This window comes from Gymnoscopelus braueri, assembly GCF_963280865.1.
Source record: "Gymnoscopelus braueri genome assembly, chromosome: 17".
Taxonomy (NCBI): domain Eukaryota; kingdom Metazoa; phylum Chordata; class Actinopteri; order Myctophiformes; family Myctophidae; genus Gymnoscopelus; species Gymnoscopelus braueri.
Genome location: NC_137617.1, coordinates 51,505,225 through 51,525,274, shown reverse-complemented (window position 1 = coordinate 51,525,274; position 20,050 = coordinate 51,505,225). Strand labels below are relative to the sequence as shown.

The window sequence follows — 20,050 nt, the reverse complement described above, 5'->3', positions numbered from 1 at the left end:
CTATAATCCAAACAAATCGTTTATTTTCTTTTAGTTCAAACGTTGACAGTTTTTAAACGTTCCGCTTGAGTTGATCCGGTCCGCTTTGCACGTTGCACGTCTGGGTTTCTGAAAGCGGAAACGGAAACGGGCATTTAAAAATGTCTTTTCACTTTAGTGTGTGCGTGGAAACAGACCGGATACAGTAGGAAACAGACCGGATACAGTAGGCGGGACTTCAGACCGGATGTGAACGCAGAGCAGTGAATAGACACTGAGCGAGGGGCTTTAACAACGGGCTTTGACTGACAGCTCGCAGCGCGAGCCGAGCCTCTGCTGTTTAACGTTAAAATGACGTCTTTGACACCACATTCGTGACGTATTAATCATTATTAAACCTTTAAAAGCGATACTTTGTTTCCAGATTGTTTGAAAATAACGAACCACGTGGTTTTTGTTTTCGTCAGAGATTTTTTTCACACGTCATTTTGAAGCGTGAGTAAAAGAAAGCTTTGTTAGCCTGTGTTAGCTTAGCTTAGCTTAGCCCCTCCGTATGGTTAACGTTGTGTTGTTAGCTTAGCTTAGCTTAGCCCCTCCGTATGGTTAACGTTGTGTTGTTAGCTTAGCTTAGCCCCTCCGTGTAGTTAACGTTGTGTTGTTAGCTTAGCTTAGCTTAGCCCCTCCGTATGGTTAACGTTATGTTGTTAGCTTAGCTTAGCCCCTCCGGCTGGTTAACGTTGTGTTGTTAGCTTAGCTTAGCTTCTCTGGTTGGCTAACGTTGTGTTGTTAGCTTAGCCTAGCTTAGCCCCTCCGGCTAGCTAACGTTTATTCAAAAAACTACAACAGCGTTAAAACTTAAAAGTATAAGTTATAAGTTTTAAACACAAACACACGTCTCTCTGTTGTTTAAACACGTTTAAACTGTTTCTAATCTTTATTTATTATAGTTTTAGTGTTTCCTCTGTTGTTGTTGTTGTTTGTTTTGATAGCTTCACTCCATTAGCATGCACCCTAACCCTTTATACATATAGATATATATCTATTTATCTATCTATCTAGATATATAGATGTATAGATATCTATCTATCTATGTATCTATCATCTAGATATATAGATGTATAGATATAGATATCTATCTATGTATCTATCTATCTAGATATATAGATGTATAGATATAGATATCTATCTATCTAGATATATAGATGTATAGATATAGATATCTATCTATCTAGATATATAGATGTATAGATATAGATAGATATCTATACATCTATATATCTAGATATATAGATGTATAGATATAGATAGATATCTATCTAGATATATAGATGTATAGATATAGATATCTATCTATGTATCTATCTATCTAGATATCTAGATGTATATATATAGATAGATATCTATATCTATCTATAAGCGATGTGTTGTTGTGGAGAAGAAGTTAAATGTGTAAAAGAATGAATGTCTTCTAAATCATCACAGTTTTATAAAAAACATTTGTGTTTCTATATCAGTGGTTTAGGGTTAGGGTTAAAAACATTAATGTTTCTATATCAGTGGTTTTTCTAAACCTTTCAATGTCAAGGACCCCCAACATGATATCTATTTGGCTGTGGACCCCCCTCCCCCCCCCCCCATCTCAAAATATGTTGTTCCAGGGACCCCTGACAGCAAAGATGTATAAAAATATATATACAAGCTCTAAGAACTACCATTTTTTTGAAAAACCATTAGAATGTTTGCTTTTAAAAATATACTATGTATATTCAAAGATTTGCACACATTTGAACGTTTTTTCAAAAAAATAGCAGATCTACAAGCTCATAGCCGAAGATTACAATAATATGAAGTGTATAATATATCTGCTATTATTTTTTTTTATCATGAAAATGTTTGCGAATCTTATATATATAATGTATATATTTTTAAAGGGAACATTTGCACCTCAAATCATATATTTTGAGATGGGGGTCTGGGGGCCAGATACATATCATTTTGGGGGTCCTTGACATGAAAACGTTTGAGAACCACTGATTATAGCAACACACGTTTTTTTCAACAAACTGTTTGGATTTGTAGAATCCCCCAGAATCAAAGATTTGAGTTGAAAATGTTCGTTTTAAAAAACATATTCAAAGATTTGCACAAATGTTCATGATTTAAAAAAAATAAATAGCAGATCTACAAGCTCATTGCGCGGCACTCGGTGCCGGGCTATAAGCTTGTATATCTTTTATATATGTTTATAATATTTAAATATTTATTGTCTCTTCAGGGAATATGAATATTTTGACACAATGTGTATTATATATGTTTATAATGATGTATTTATTGTCTCTTCAGGGAATATGAACATTTTGACACAATGTGTATTATATATGTTTATAATGATGTATTTATTGTCTCTTCAGGGAATATGAATATTTTGACACAATGTGTATTATATATGTTTATAATGATGTATTTATTGTTTCTTCAGGGAATATGAATATTTTGACACAACAATGTGTATTATATATGTTTATAATGATGTATTTATTGTTTCTTCAGGGAATATGAATATTTTGACACAACAATGTGTATTATATATGTTTATAATGATGTATTTATTGTTTCTTCAGGGAATATGAATATTTTGACTCAACAATGACGTCCAGGTTCGGTAAGACGTACAGCCGGAAGGGGGCGGGGGCCCGCGGAGGAGGAGGCGGAGACTCGGGGACGTCCAAGTTCGACGAGGTCCTGTCCAACAAGCGCGCCACGCTGAGCACCAAGTGGGGCCAGACCACCTACAAGGCCAAGGTGGGCTCCAAGAGGGCCGCGGGAGGGGGGGCCCCGGGGGGGGGGAGGGGCCGCCAAGAACCACTCCGTCCTGCTGGAGGTCCGCAAGAGGCCCCGCCCCGCCGACGACGCCCACGAAGACCCGTTCGGCTTCGACAGCGACGACGAGTCCAAGCCTGTGTCGTCCTCTCGTGGAGGAGGAGGTAAATATATACCACTAGAGGTCCGGGCGCCCCCCCTAGCCGCGCACGGGGCTCTAGCGAGGGCTCGCTTATTTTGGGGTTCCAAAATCGTGGGATAAAAATTTCCCCCCAAAAATGTAAAAACATCGCAGACCCCCGTGAAACATCGCGGGCCCCTTCGGCTGGTTTTTTTTTATTCATGAAGCTGGTTGCTTGTTTCTGGCGCACATCTGGCAACACTAACCTGTCTGCTTGTCTGCCCCCCCGACGTGGCAACCCAGACTGCCGCACTTGTTGTTAGCGGCTGCTTTGAGACACTGGCGTGTTTTAATGTTTTGTGTGGGATTGAGACACTGGCGTGTTTTAATGTTTTGTGTGGGATGTGCATGACATATTAGCCTGAGTGTGGTGTGACAGAGAGACATGAGCAAAGTGAAAGCAACGGCGGGGGTTGAAGCAAAGTGTTCGCGTCGCGTGTGTTGTTGTTGTTGTGGGGAGATTACAATAGCGGCTGCGTGGTGTTTGTTTCGGTTTCGCTCGGCAAACGGATGAACGGCACAGACAATGTCCACGCATGCGCAGTTTTGCGTGCAAGCAGTTTTGCGATTACACACGACCTGCTTGCAAGCAAACTGCATGCAGAGGCACGCGACGCATGCGCAGTTTTGCGAATTGTATTATAGGATACAGTAGATACACTATGTTGAGGAGGTAAATATAGAACAAGACCAGGAGACATGGTTCTGTGGAGGAGGAGGTAAATATAGAACAAGAAAAGAAGTGGCAACCCAATGTACAGTCTCTCACTGTACATTGGGTGAGTGTGGAGAATGATGCTTTTAACAGCGTGGTGCTGCAGGTCAAAGAGTGCAGGCCCAGGGGCTCACACACCAGCCATTTGATTAAACCCACAATGAAGGAGATGCTGGATAACTGGAAGATCCCGCTGGCTAAAGTACATGTGGTTTTGAGAGACAACGCAAGTAACATGAAAAAGGCGATGGGTGAGGTGCCCGGTTGATAGTTTGTGCTGCTTGGCACACACACTGCAGCTAGTTGTTCACGAGGGAATTCTCTCCCAGCGCAGTGTACATGATGCCCTCGCTAACGCAAGGAGAATAGTGACTCATTTCAAACATTCTCAAGTTGCACAGTCAGTCCCGCTTTGAAGACATTCAAACAGAGCTAGCTAGGGCAGGACACAAAACGTCTTCAGCAAGACGTTCAGACAAGGTGGAACAGCTCGCTGATACAAAGCCTACTGGAACAGAATATACGATGAAACACTTTCTCCACCCCTCGGAACATTGGCTTCACATCATTGTGGGATCGCTAAAGCGATCACACTCATGTTATTGCCAATTATTCCCACCGTTTTTTGGACCCTAACTAGTCCTTCATACTTTTAGCTACAAACTCCGTTCCAACTCTTCAACGTTCGGCCTACTCAGGACATGTCGGCTACCATTTGAATTTTTGAAATAATTTGTACTTTTAGAGATATTTCACTTTTTACTGCTAAAAAAATCCCATTCATTTCAATGGGGAAATTCATACTTTTAGCTAGAAACTCCGTTCCAACTCTATAACGTTCAGCCTACTTAGGACATATTGGCTACCATTTGAATTTTTGAAATAATTTGTACTTTTAGAGATATTTCACTTTTTACTGCTAAAAAAAATCCCATTCATTTCAATGGGGAAATCCTAAATTTAGCTACAGTGGAGCCTAGCAACTGCTTATTAGACCCTAGCAACACCATATTAGACCATAGCAACCACCTATCATACCCTAGCAACCACCGATTAGACCCTAGCAACCACCGTTTTACCCTAGCAACCACCTGTTTTACCATAGTAACCGCATATTAGACCATATAGACTGCATATTAGATCTTTGCAACCCCCTATTGGACCCTAGCAACCGCTTATTAGAACCTAGCAACCAGCTATCAGACCATAGCAACCAGGTTTACCCTAGAAAACTACATTTCAAGGTTCAATTTTATTAATGTCCCAGAAGGGCAATTGGGTTTACAGCCAGGGTAGTGGTTTAAAACATACAGACAGTACAGGACAACAGCAGACATGAAACACCACAGCATAAAAACATAGATCCGGACGCATCTAGTGCAATCATCATCGTCATCACAGTAAAGTGCAAGAGATAAAGTGCTTGTTTTCATCGACATCATTATCATCACAAGAGATAAAAAGGGAATCATAAAGTGCCGGCATAAAGTGCCTGATCCATCGTCATCATCATCATCACAGTAAGGTGCAAGAGATAAAGTGCTTTTTCATCATCATCATCATCATCATCACAATAAAGTGCAAAGAGACAAGGGCCAAATTCAGAATACAAAGTGCCTGCATAAAGTGCATGTTTCTTATTCACCATCAGTCACATTATCCTCTATCGGTCCCTGGCAACATTGTTTGCCCGAATTGAGGCAGGAACAAATGAGTGCTTGTATCTATTGTTTTTGATACTAGGGGCACTCAGACGTCGGCCAGATGGCAACAGCCTATATTCTGGCTCGAGTGGGTGTGCACTATCTCCTCGAATGGACCTGGTCTTCAAGAGCAGTTGTCTGCTATAGAAGGGGTCGAGGCTCTCCAGTTGTATGCCAGTGATTTTGGAGGCAGTTTTCACTATCCTTCCTAAATAATTTTTATCCTTAATGGCGAGGTTACCATACCAACAGATGATGGAGAAGGAGATAACAGAGTGTACATAAGCACTGTAGAACAATTTCATCAAGTCTCTGTCAACATTAAATCTGGCTAGTTTCCTTAGGCAGAAAAGGCGTTGCTGTCCCTTCTTACACAGCATGTCAGTATTTACATCAAATTTCAGTTTGCTGTCAATAATCGTGCCCAGGTATTTGTAACTGGGTACAATTTCCACCGGCTGGCCACAGATATCAGTGTTCTGGGTGGGATGGGGACCACGTCTGAAGTCAATACAGAGCTCTTTTGTTTTTGAGATGTTCAATTCAAGGAACGCGTCACTACAGCAGGACAAGAAGTCCTCTGTGACCTGACCATGTCCGACCTCGTCATTGTCTAGAAGGCTGACAATGACTGAGTCATCCGCGTATTTAATGATAAAGCGGTTGTCGTGATTACTGCGACAGTCATCCGTGTACAAAATAAACAAGAAAGCGGAAAGAACACAGCCCTGTGGCGAACCAGTGGAAGTGGACAAAAGGCTAGACATTGTGTCATTCACCCTTACACATTGGGATCTGTTAGTTAGGAAGTCAAGGATCCAGCCCACCAGGCATGGGTCTACCCTGAAGGTGTTCATTAGTTTCTCAGCCAGAACATGGGGCTGGATCGTGTTGAACGCTGAAGAGAAATCAACAAAAAGCAACCTAGCATGCTTTTTACTGCCCTCGAGATGCTTAAGAACTAGGTTAAGAAGAGTGGCAGTTGCATCCTGGACACCTCTCTTTTCCCTATAAGCAAACTGAAAAGGGTCTAGAAGGCTCTCAGTTTTAGCTACAAGCTCTGACTTGATGAGCCTCTCGAACTGTTTCATGACCAGGGAAGTAAGCGCCACGGGTCTGAAATCGTTAAGTGTTTTTGGTTTGCTGTTCTTGGCTATGGGTACAACAGTGGGCCGTTTCCAAAGGGAGGGTACTCTCTGCTGGCTAAGAGATAGTTTAAAGATATAATTAAAAATGGGACCTAATTGTTCAGCACAGGTATTTAGTAAGCGGCCACCGATGTGGTCCGGGCCTGAACTTTTACGAGGGTTACATTTTTTGAAGCAGTTGATCACATCCTGCTCGTCAAAGAAAGATCTGGAGGGGGGGGCAGACAGAAGTCTATTCCTGATCTCAGAGTGATTTCCGCTGAAATCATGGGTGTCGAATCTAACATAGAAATCATTGAGGCTCTGAGCCAGTTGCTGGTCACAGTTGTAATTGGCTAATATGACCTTTTTCCTGCCATTCTCTTTCAGCCCTGTTATGGTTTTCATACCATCCCAGGCAGAGCCCAGGTTATTTGCTCTAAGTTGGCTCTCGATTTTTTCCTTGTAGATCTTTTTACTAGCCCATACCTCTCTCTTAATTTCTTTTTGTATACTTCTCAGTTCTACTGTGTTTCCCTCCTTAAAGGCCTTATTCTTCTTCTGCAAAAGAGATCTAAGGGAGTTAGATACCCATGGTTTAGAGTTTGGGTACACTTTGATGGTTTTCTCAGGGATAACAATGTTCTCACAATACAAAGACCAGCTAGTAACAACATCTGTCAGTTCATTGATGTCGGCAGAGGACTCAGAGAACATGTCCCAGTCTGTGCTCTCAAAGAGGCCCCGGAGGGTCTCACAGGCGTTGTTATCATTCCAGTTCTTAATGCGGATGCTCTGCACTTTACCACGTTTTAGAGCAGTGCGGTAAACGGGAAAAAGGTGCACACAGTTATGATCGGAAGCCCCCAGGGGAGGGAGGGGTACAGATTTGTATGCGTCCTTGACATTACCAAAACACATGTCTAAGGTTTTGTTGGACCTAGTCGGACATGTTACGTATTGATGGAAGTCTCTGAGAGTCTTTTTCAGGGACACATGGTTCATGTCACCAAGGATGAGATTTGGTGCGTCAGGGGAGATCAGTTGTAGTTTCTGTACAACCCTGAGAATCTGCTCACAGGCTCTAGCCTCATTGGCTTTTGGATGTATATATACGACTGTAATAAATATCTGTGGGAACTCCCTCGGCAGATATGCTGGCCACAGAGCAGTTCAACGTCAGGGGTACACAAACTCTCTCTAACAATGACAGATTTAACATTGCACCAACGCTCATTAACATACAAACATACCCCCCCACCAGTTGACTTGCCCGTAACTGAGGCGTCCCGGTCCATACGAAAGGGTGTACCGAAGCCATTGATCTCCAGATCGGTGGCCAAGTCACGTTCAGATAGCCAAGATTCCGTGAAGGCTAGGATGCAAGAATCCCTGAAGTCGTGGTTACAGCGGGTTAGAGCGTGCAGTTCGTCGGTTTTATTCCGGAGGGACTGCGCGTTGGAGAGGATGATGGAAGGTAGCGGGATGCGGGAAAGGGGCTGTGTTTTCCTCAGGCGAGTGCCTCCTCTTCTCCCCCGCTTTCTGACCCGTTTTCCCGTCCAACGGGCTCCGGAAGGGTCGCAGGGTGTCAGTAGTTCCGCAGGGTTCGGCCGGATCAGGTCCACGGGTGACTCTTGAATGTTGCTCCAGCGAAGTAGCTGTTCTGTGGTGTACCGGGTTCGAGCTGGCCGATTAGGAGACAGTAGTGAGTGTCCCAGGCTCCATGTAAGCTGAAACACCAGTAACGCCAAAAGCAGGGCGCGTAGATGATCCATGGCTCTATCCAGGCCAGGTTCGATCCGATCCGACAGAGTGTTCCTGCTCTAGGGCTAGAGAGTTCAGGCTCTGTGAGAAGAAAAGTTCCCTCGGTTAGCCTAGCTCCGACTAGTTTAGCGGCTAGCCGTTAGCCGTTTAGCAGGTCTCTGTAACTCCTGTCGGCGACCGTCCCCAGATCTAGGCTAAATGCGAGCCACACTGGGGGGAAGTTTGTCAGAAAGTTGACTTAAACAATGATGCACTTAATGATGCACCACAGGCTCCGTTGTCAGCCTGGACAAAAAAAACCTAGAACGACAGAAAAACACACAACAACACACAACAACAAACCAAACTACACTCGCGCTGCCGGTCGCTGCGTGCGCATGCGCCCTCTGACACTCTCTCTGTCATCTCTCTGTCATTTTACACTATTCAACACCGACAAACCTTTGGAACCGTAGACCTTTAAAACCTTTAGAACCTTTCAAACCTTTTGAACCTTTTGAACCTTTCAGACCTTTCAAACCTTTCGAACCTTTCAGACCTTTCAGACCTTTCAGACCTTTCAGACCTTTCAGACCTTTCAGACCTTTCAGACCTTTCAAACCTTTCAAACTTTTCAAACTTTTAGAACTTTAAACCTTTCAAACCTTTAACACTACTAACAATATCAATACTCAATACCATCAACATTCTTAGCGATACCACACTGTTTCTTCAGGAACAGTACTTTCTAGTTGCACTTTGCTGTGCTGCGTCTCAATTGTAAAATATCTCCAAATTAAGGACATGTTTTCTTTGTTTGTGCCGACCCGGCTCCACCAAACGAAAACACTTCCTTCAGCGGTGCTACTGCGTGTGGCGTTTATAGGCAAACGGAAGACTCGCCCCAAAACTCATGGCCCCATTGTTTTTTCGCGGACCAGTGGTTCTCTTTTGTTTTACTGAGGATAAGGTTAGAAATAAGTTTAGGGTTAGGCATAGTTTACTGATAAGTTTAGGAATAAGGTTAGGTTTTGGCACCGTTTTACTAAGGTAGGTTTAGGCATAGTTTGCTGAGGTTACGTTTAGGAATACCGCTGGATTTGCCCCGGGGCGACTGTGTTTTTGGACGAGCGTTTTGGTGTTAAGTGTACAGGCTGCCCATGCTGTGAAGCCATGAGAAGAGAGGAGAAGCGACGATATCTGGATGAGATTGTGAATTTGTGGGATCGTTTTATTTAATAATAATTTGCTAAAACGTTTGCTTATGGGCTTATGATTATATTATATATTTATAAACCAGAGACTTTTTATTTTATTTTATTTTTATCTGAATTAAGTCATATCGGAACCCGATCGGCGCATCTCTAGTAGGCAACACACCTACAAACCACTTTACTAAGTTAAAAGTATAAATCATTTTAGGCATTTTGTGTGTGTGTAGCATTTTGTGTGTATAGGGGTATTTGGTTGTATTGATTTGTGTATAGGCTAGACCAGAGCCTTCTATCAGAGAGTTGCGCCCATGAGGGGGCAGAAACAGCGCCGGTCACGTGGTTCATGTAAGCTGGAAATAGTGACAAGGAGCCGTAGACCTCAGTGCATTCCATGAACTTCCGGTTTTGTCTCTATTGGCCAATAGAACGCTATGTAGAAGACCTGGCCCCAAGACATGAACACGAGCGTCAGAACTCTCTCTCTCTCTCTGTGGGTCTGGGCTAGACCAGCAAACCTTCCAGTCTGATTACATTCAGCTGTCCCTTGTCAGTCAGTGCACAGAATATGGGCAGAAGGGCTTTGAATCCAGCATTTCATAAGTTTAGGTCATTTACCATGCTGCTTGTGTAGTAACTATCTGGGAACCCATCGCCAAATGAAAAGGAAAAACAGCGCCCTCTGCTGTTTTGTACTATCTCACTTGGCTCTGGGAGGAAGCACCCGTGTGTGCAAGGAAACCGGGGTTTTGGTCTGCCTTCAGCCTTTCACTTCCGGTGGTGCGCTTATGTTTTCATTACTACGAACAATATTTCTACACAGAACACCACTTCTCCCAGAGAACATGGATGGTTTTGGTTATAAGCCCACTTGTTTCTATGATGAAAGAGCAAGTTAAAATGTGAATATCTTTCCGTGGTTTTGTCTGCTCCGAGGACGCTATTGTTAAATGAGTTTAGGTTTGTTTCTAGTGGGGAAGGAGGATCGGTACACACGTAAATCCCGCCCACTACATTTGATTGGGTAAAGCGCGGCCTGCTTCCTGATCTGAAGGCACGCCCACTTGTAGGGCAGTGCGTACGCGATATGACGAACCCCCACGACAGATTCAAACGCAGAGCAGAATCTGTTCTTGAGATATTAGTGTAGTAATAAACCGGACACGGATCCACAGCCGTCCTCTCCATTTTACAGGCTCTGTGGGTCATTCCAAAGTTGCGTCAGAGACGTTGTCCCGTGTGAAAACAATACATAAATAAATGTCTGGCATCCCTAAATAAAAAATAAATAAAAGTCATTGTGGGTTAAACTGTCAATACAGTATTCTGTCTATCTATTCCAGTGGTTCTCAACCAGTGGTCCGGGGACCACCAGTGGTCCTTGAGGGGGTTCCAGGGGGTCCTCAGCAAAATGAGTTAACATAGCGTCACAATCATTTTAAACCACTTAGCTTTGGCTATTCAAAAATAGCAGATCTACAAGCTCACAGCGCGGCACCGAGTGCCGCGCTGTGAGCTTGTAGATCTGCTATTTTTGAAAAAATCTTGAAAATGTGTGCATAGCTTTTGGGGGTGTGCCGATATATCGTCCCGCGATATATCGCGATACGTTTTCGTGACGATATGTATCGTTTTGAAAAAAAAAATCGTTTTGAAAATAATAATAATAATCAGGCATGCAAAAACAGCCCCGGGGTGAAAAGGGTGACAACATGTTGTTGTTTTTTCGGGTCAGGTGTCACACTATTGCCCTATTTGGATTAAAAACGGCTATTGTAGCTGAAAAGCTACAAGTTTGCATGTCTGAATAATGCAAAAACAGCATTATTTGTTTGCATTTGATTTTTTTCTCCCCCATATATTTTTCAAAATGAAAAAGTGCGTATCGTATCGAAATCGTATCGAAGTTGTGAGCCAAATATCGTATCGTATCGTTTGGTGAAATTAGTACACAGCATACTCGGCACACCCCTAATATATTTTTTTAAAGCGAACAATTTTAACTCAAATCTTTGCTTCTGGGGGGTCCCTGGCACAACACATTTTCAGATGGGGGTCCGTGGCCAAATGTATATCAATTTAGGGGTCCCTGGCATGAAAAAAGTTGAAAACCACTGATCTATTCAAACAATCAATTAATGAATGAATGAAACCAGCAGGTGGCGTCGGCAGTAAGAGCTCCCTGAGGCCCCCGGCGTCTGCAGAGCCCCCCCGAGCGGAGCGGCCTGGCCCTGGGGGGGCTCCCACAGGAGGAGGAGGAGGGGGGTCCCACAGGAGAGCGGCGGCGGCGGCGCTGGGCAGCGAGACGGGGCGCGGCAGGGTGCTGGTGGAGGACACGGACCAGTTCTTCAATCACAGCAGCAACGCTGCAGGTAGGAACCATAGACCAGTGGTGCTGCAGGTAGGAACCATAGACCAGTGGTGCTGCAGGTAGGAACCATAGACCAGTGGTGCTGCAGGTAGGAACCATAGACCAGTGGTGCTGTAGGTAGGAACCATAGACCAGTGGTGCTGCAGGTAGGAACCATAGACCAGTGGTGCTGCAGGTAGGAACCATAGACCAGTGGTGCTGCAGGTAGGAACCATAGACCAGTGGTGCTGCAGGTAGGAACCATAGACCAGTGGTGCTGCAGGTAGGAACCATAGACCAGTGGTGCTGCAGGTAGGAACCATAGACCAGTGGTGCTGTAGGTAGGAACCATAGACCAGTGGTGCTGCAGGTAGGAACCATAGACCAGTGGTGCTGCAGGTAGGAACCATAGACCAGTGGTGCTGCAGGTAGGAACCATAGACCAGTGGTGCTGCAGGTAGGAACCATAGACCAGTGGTGACCAGGTAGGAACCATAGACCAGTGGTGCTGCAGGTAGGAACCATAGACCAGTGGTGCTGCAGGTAGGAACCATAGACCAGTGGTGACCAGGTAGGAACCATAGACCAGTGGTGCTGCAGGTAGGAACCATAGACCAGTGGTGCTGCAGGTAGGAACCATAGACCAGTGGTGCTGCAGGTAGGAACCATAGACCAGTGGTGACCAGGTAGGAACCATAGACCAGTGGTGCTGCAGGTAGGAACCATAGACCAGTGGTGCTGCAGGTAGGAACCATAGACCAGTGGTGACCAGGTAGGAACCATAGACCAGTGGTGCTGCAGGTAGGAACCATAGACCAGTGGTGCTGCAGGTAGGAACCATAGACCAGTGGTGCTGCAGGTAGGAACCCTAGACCAGTGGTGCTGCAGGTAGGAACCATAGACCAGTGGTGCTGCAGGTAGGAACCATAGACCAGTGGTGCTGCAGGTAGGAACCATAGACCAGTGGTGCTGCAGGTAGGAACCAGAGACCAGTGGTGCTGCAGGTAGGAACCATAGACCAGTGGTGCTGCAGGTAGGAACCATAGACCAGTGGTGCTGCAGGTAGGAACCATAGACCAGTGGTGGGGAAAAGTACTCAAAGGTTTTACTTAGATACAAAGTATCAATACTGCCATGTAGAAGTATACTCTGTTACAGAGTAACAGGCCGGAATTCTAAATTTACCTTGAGTAAAAGTACATGAGTGTTGGTATCAAAAAGTACTTAAAGTATCAAAAGTAAAAGCAATAACATGTTTGAAAATAGCAGATCTACAAGCTCACAACGAGCTTGTAGATCTGCTATTTTCAAATAGCCTATGTATAGAATAGGGCTGAAGTGGTTAATGTATGTTTTATAATGTAATAATTTATATCTGCAAAGTAACTAGTAACTAAAGTTTTCAAATAATTGTAGTGGAGTAAAAGTACTCCTGGAACAACATATTTTGAGATGGGGGTCCGCGGCTAAATAAATATAATTTGGGGGGTCCTTGACAGGAAAAAGTTTGAGAACCTCTGATATTTTAGCAAGTTTTTTCAACAAACCGTTGAGGATAAAGAAGACATTTGTTGAATCCACAGAAGCAAAGATTTGGGGTAAAATAAATCTCTTTAAATATATATATATATTTATTCAAAGATTTTTCAAAAATAGCAGATCTACAAGCTCATAGGGTGGCACTCGGGTTAGGGTTATCTAACCCTAACCGCTATGAGCTTGTAGATCTGCTATGTTTTTGGAAATCTTACAATGAGTTGACAGACGCTTTCCCGCGGGTCCTAATGGGTTAAAAAAAAGCCCTTGAATATGATAATGTTTACTGTGGTTATGGTGAGCTTACGTTTCATATCACACACACCACCATATGGAGTGAGAACTCCTGTAACTTTCACCAGCAAGAAAAGAAAAGAAAAGTAGATTTTTAATAAATTCTGAATCGTTGACAGTAAAGGTCCTTACACACACCGGCGAATATGCGAATATACGCAAAATTCGGACTCGTTCCGAATAATTAAAAGACGCTTTTTCGCTTCGCTAAACTGATGTGGACGCTTGCATTGACTTTATAAGGTTTTAAAAAAAAACGAATTTATTCGCATGAAGAATTCGCCCCGGTGTGTCAGGACCTTTAGAATCGCAATTTTTTCCATGAATGGCACTTTTTCTCTGACCCCTAGTTTCCATGTTTCTTTATCATGACCTGACGAAGATGTATAGCAACACCGTTTAACTGCACCCTGTCTTAACACATTAAGACCTGAGAAGGTTCTAGAAATTTCTTCTAAATCCTAACAATTTTTTGAAAACAAAAAGATTTTTTTTTTCCTCGATTTTTCAAAAATAGCAGATCTACAAGCTCATGTGCCGCGCTATGAGCTTGTATATCTGCTATTTTTGAATAGCCTAAAGAAATCTAAAGTGACACAGATGCGTTCCAGGTATCAATGGGTTAACAAAGAAAAGAAAGAAAAAGGCTCCGATTTGTCCACATGTAAACTCATGTGTGTACACTCTCACAGTAATGGAGGTCCTTGAAATGTAAGAGAATATAGAACCTCTGGTATTATAACTGCATATCAGACAGTTAGTCCACATAGCAGCAGCTCTGACTGTGAGACGTTCAAAACCCTGTTCAGCAAAACGCTTCCAAAATGTGACGGAAATGATTCTTAACTCTTTTAACGCCATTGACTCGAAAACGCATCAATTGCTCCTTAAAGGAGAATACCGGACAAATTAAGTGTTGTCTTTGATGTCTCGTTACTCACCTATTGACTTGAAAAGTGGCGTTCTTTTTTTCCATAGATTCCCCTGTCGTCATTTTTTAAACCCCCTCCGTTGTCATAATGGGAGCGCGTGGGTTAGGGAGATTCGTCTATTATAACCGATGCAAAGTTGTTTTTTTCTCTACTGCTAGTCATTGTGGAGTCTCATGATAGTCAAACATGAGAGTAGCTAGCCTGAGAGGCTAGCGCTACTGCCGAACGATTTAACACTGGATGCTTGTTTCTTTCCAGAACCTGGCAACTCGTGTTGCCAGGTTCTTGAAACAAGTGAGTAACGAGACATCAGAGACAACACTTAATTTGTCCGGTATTCTCCTTTAATCCACTCAAGCCATCGACCCGTTAGACGCGTTGATAGCTTTTTCATTGTTTAATCTGTGATCGCGCTGTTCTGTTTAGTTTTCACCATCAGATACTGTTTTTGTTTTTTTTCACACTCACCCGGATCCGGATTCATGACGCAGATTCCGTTTCCGGTTTCCGGTTCTCTTTTTTTAGGCATTTTAGGCGAGAATAGGGAAACACACGTTTTTTCACACGGTATAAAAAACCAACGGAGAGCTCCAGTTCTATTTCCTTTGGTCTGGATGACCAACAGCCATCGTCGTCGTGTATCACATCGAACTGAAGCACGATCGGCAAACCTGCGAAAACGTCACATCCGGATATGACGTACGGACTGTTTGAGCCTGTTTGGTGGGGCTCGAATGAGTGAGCGGTTGATCAAGGTGTGGATTTGCTGCTCTCTGCTGGTCAATCTATGGTATGTGTTTAAAACGCAGCCAGAAAAACCTAAATGAATTTAAATTACAAAGTAACAAAAAAAAAGAAAACACGAAAATCGCTGGCACTGGGGAGTACTTTATGAAAATACTCTGGCAGTCAAAGAGTTAAGGTTCCTTCTGTTCTGTATCCCATTCTCTGTGTGTGTGTGTGTGTGTGTGTGTGTGTGTGTGTGTGTGTGTGTGTGTGTGTGTGTGTGTAGGTGAGACGGTGCAGCATAGCTACTCGTGGTACCGTAACGCCTCAGACAGGTACTTGCTTTGATCTGTGTCACCTGTACATTTTATTATTATTGTTCTTGTAGTTATTATTATGTATGCATGTTTTTGCTTCAATATATTATCATTATTATTGTTGTTATTATTCGGGGGGAGCGGGGGGGGGGTCGTCTTTCTGACGGGAAAATGGTACTACCTCCTCTTTTGGCCTACCAGTAGAGCACCGAAGTCCTGACGTCACTGCCAGTAGAGGGCGCTTTCCGCAGGTTCATGGCTTTACTTTTTGTATTGATCTCCTCATTGGGGAATCTTAGATCGCTTCATATAAGAACTGTGTTCCAAAAATAAACACACCACCCTGGAGATTTGACTCATATGGATATGAAGCATCGACTGAAGGTGTAAATGTACACATTTACCCAAAGAGTAACACAATATAAACACTAGAAACCAGTCAAACAACCCAAAGACTACATTTCCCATGAACGCGGCTGCTGTGGGGATTTCAGACCCGGAAGTAGTAGTTCTTAAAGGGCAAGACCACTTTGGTAGAGGTTTGGCTTGTGTAGTTACCTTGCCATGATGTAACTCCAAAGGTGGGCAAGAAATAAAAAATAATTGCTCCATTGATTAGAAATTGATAATTCAAAATATGCTCCTCATTGACTTACATTGTATGGTAAAACAGCTCTCAAAGTCACTCTTTTAGCACAAAAACGAACGCAAACAAAGTTGATTCAGACAATATGGAACATCACCAAACCCAGTACTGTTTTTTTTTTTTATAAAAATGTCAACTTCCTGTTGATTTTGCCATTTTTAATAAGTAGAAAACCCGGACTGGATCGGCGGATCCGGATCCAGATCTTCAAATAGTAAAATCAACAGGAAGTTGACATTTTTATTAAAAAAACAAACAGTACTGGGTTTGGTGATGTTCTATATTGTCTGAATCAGCTATGTTTGGGTTCATTTATGTGCTAAAAGAGTGACTTTGAGAGCTGTTTTACCGTACAATGTAAGTCAATGAGGAGCATATTTTGAATTATCAATTTCTAATCAATGGAGCAATATTTTTTGATTTCTTGCCCACCTTTGGAGTTACATCATGGCAAGGTAACTACACAACCCAAACCTCTACCAAAGTGGTCTTACCCTTTAAGACTTTTAAGGCAGAATTAATTCCATTTTCGCCAGAAACAGGCTGTATCAAATATGAATGAATATCTTAAACGATGCAGAGCCACGCCCCCTGACAGAATCGCCAGGGTGGTGTGTTTATGTTTGGAACACAGTTCTTATATGACGTGATCTAAGATTCACAAATGGGGATTTCAACACAAATAATAAAGCCACGAACCCGTGAAACAGCGCCCTCTACTGGCCCTCTACTGGCAGTGACGTCAGACTTCGGTGCTCTATACATTATTATTATTAGATTATTAAGATTAATATCTTAGATTGTAGCAAAATCTGCGGGACCAGTCCCAACATTTGGCTGCTTTGTGCTTGTATAAAGTACTTTTAGTTGTTTAAAGTACTTAGTACTTGTATAGAGTACTTAGTCCTTGTATTATAAAGTACTTAGTCCTTGTATTATAAAGTACTTAGTTCTTGTATTATAAAGTACTTAGTACTTGTATAGAGTACTTAGTACTTGTATAGAGTACTTAGTCCTTGTATTATAAAGTACTTAGTACTTGTATAAAGTACTTAGTCCTTGTATTATAAAGTACTTAGTCCTTGTATTATAAAGTACTTAGTCCTTGTATTATAAAGTACTTAGTACTTGTATAGAGTACTTAGTACTTGTATTATAAAGTACTTAGTCCTTGTATTATAAAGTACTTAGTACTTGTATTATAAAGTACTTAGTACTTGTATTATAAAGTACTTAGTACTTGTATTATAAAGTACTTAGTCCTTGTATTATAAAGTACTTAGTCCTTGTATTATAAAGTACTTAGTCCTTGTATTATAAAGTACTTAGTCCTTGTATTATAAAGTACTTAGTCCTTGTATTATAAAGTACTTAGTCCTTGTATTATAAAGTACTTAGTCCTTGTATTATAAAGTACTTAGTCCTTGTATTATAAAGTACTTAGTCCTTGTATTATAAAGTACTTAGTCCTTGTATTATAAAGTACTTAGTCCTTGTATTATAAAGTACTTAGTACTTGTATTATAAAGTACTTAGTCCTTGTATTATAAAGTACTTAGTCCTTGTATTATAAAGTACTTAGTCCTTGTATTATAAAGTACTTAGTCCTTGTATTATAAAGTACTTAGTCCTTGTATTATAAAGTACTTAGTCCTTGTATTATAAAGTACTTAGTCCTTGTATTATAAAGTACGTAGTCCTTGTATTATAAAGTACTTAGTCCTTGTATTATAAAGTACTTAGTACTTGTATTATAAAGTACTTAGTACTTGTATTATAAAGTACTTGTATTATAAAGTACTTAGTCCTTGTATTATAAAGTACTTAGTCCTTGTATTATAAAGTACTTAGTACTTGTATAGAGTACTTAGTCCTTGTATTATAAAGTACTTAGTCCTTGTATTATAAAGTACTTAGTACTTGTATTATAAAGTACTTAGTACTTGTATAGAGTACTTAGTCCTTGTATTATAAAGTACTTAGTCCTTGTATTATAAAGTACTTAGTCCTTGTATTATAAAGTACTTAGTACTTGTATTATAAAGTACTTAGTCCTTGTATAGAGTACTTAGTCCTTGTATTATAAAGTACTTAGTCCTTGTATTATAAAGTACTTAATACTTGTATTATAAAGTACTTAGTCCTTGTATTATAAAGTACTTAGTCCTTGTATTATAAAGTACTTAGTCCTTGTATTATAAAGTACTTAGTCCTTGTATTATAAAGTACTTAGTACTTGTATTATAAAGTACTTAGTCCTTGTATTATAAAGTACTTAGTCCTTGTATTATAAAGTACTTAGTCCTTGTATTATAAAGTACTTGGTCCTTGTATTATAAAGTACTTAGTACTTGTATTATAAAGTACTTAGTCCTTGTATTATAAAGTACTTAGTACTTGTATTATAAAGTACTTAGTACTTGTATTATAAAGTACTTAGTCCTTGTATTATAAAGTACTTAGTCCTTGTATTATAAAGTACTTAGTCCTTGTATTATAAAGTACTTAGTCCTTGTATTATAAAGTACTTAGTACTTGTATTATAAAGTACTTAGTACTTGTATTATAAAGTACTTAGTACTTGTATTATAAAGTACTTAGTCCTTGTATTATAAAGTACTTAGTACTTGTATTATAAAGTACTTAGTACTTGTATTATAAAGTACTTAGTCCTTGTATTATAAAGTACTTAGTCCTTGTATTATAAAGTACTTAGTACTTGTATTATAAAGTACTTAGTCCTTGTATTATAAAGTACTTAGTACTTGTATTATAAAGTACTTAGTACTTGTATTATAAAGTACTTAGTACTTGTATTATAAAGTACTTAGTCCTTGTATTATAAAGTACTTAGTCCTTGTATTATAAAGTACTTAGTCCTTGTATTATAAAGTACTTAGTCCTTGTATTATAAAGTACTTAGTACTTGTATTATAAAGTACTTAGTACTTGTATTATAAAGTACTTAGTACTTGTATTATAAAGTACTTAGTACTTGTATTATAAAGTACTTAGTACTTGTATTATAAAGTACTTAGTACTTGTATTATAAAGTACTTAGTCCTTGTATTATAAAGTACTTAGTCCTTGTATTATAAAGTACTTAGTCCTTGTATTATAAAGTACTTAGTCCTTGTATTATAAAGTACTTAGTCCTTGTATTATAAAGTACTTAGTCCTTGTATTATAAAGTACTTAGTCCTTGTATTATAAAGTACTTAGTACTTGTATTATAAAGTACTTAGTCCTTGTATTATAAAGTACTTAGTACTTGTATTATAAAGTACTTAGTACTTGTATTATAAAGTACTTAGTACTTGTATTATAAAGTACTTAGTCCTTGTATTATAAAGTACTTAGTCCTTGTATTATAAAGTACTTAGTCCTTGTATTATAAAGTACTTAGTCCTTGTATTATAAAGTACTTAGTACTTGTATTATAAAGTACTTAGTACTTGTATTATAAAGTACTTAGTACTTGTATTATAAAGTACTTAGTACTTGTATTATAAAGTACTTAGTACTTGTATTATAAAGTACTTAGTACTTGTATTATAAAGTACTTAGTCCTTGTATTATAAAGTACTTAGTCCTTGTATTATAAAGTACTTAGTCCTTGTATTATAAAGTACTTAGTCCTTGTATTATAAAGTACTTAGTACTTGTATTATAAAGTACTTAGTCCTTGTATTATAAAGTACTTAGTCCTTGTATTATAAAGTACTTAGTCCTTGTATTATAAAGTACTTAGTACTTGTATTATAAAGTAC

General features: G+C 40.4%; 2 protein-coding genes across 2 annotated transcripts in view; both read left to right on the top strand.

Moving 5' to 3' along the window:
• LOC308105227 (transient receptor potential cation channel subfamily M member 5-like) overlaps window positions 1-20,050 on the top strand; it is a 419,337-nt gene that overhangs the window by 27,503 nt on the left and 371,784 nt on the right. The gene's annotated exons all lie outside the window — the stretch shown is intronic.
• LOC308104900 (wings apart-like protein homolog) overlaps window positions 1-20,050 on the top strand; it is a 67,744-nt gene that overhangs the window by 1,666 nt on the left and 46,028 nt on the right. Inside the window, 4 exon segments of the mRNA XM_080455533.1 lie at window positions 2,601-2,823; window positions 2,825-2,963; window positions 11,636-11,851; window positions 15,604-15,652. Coding sequence (XP_080311659.1) covers window positions 2,626-2,823; window positions 2,825-2,963; window positions 11,636-11,851; window positions 15,604-15,652 — 602 coding nt within the window. The 5' untranslated portion in view covers window positions 2,601-2,625.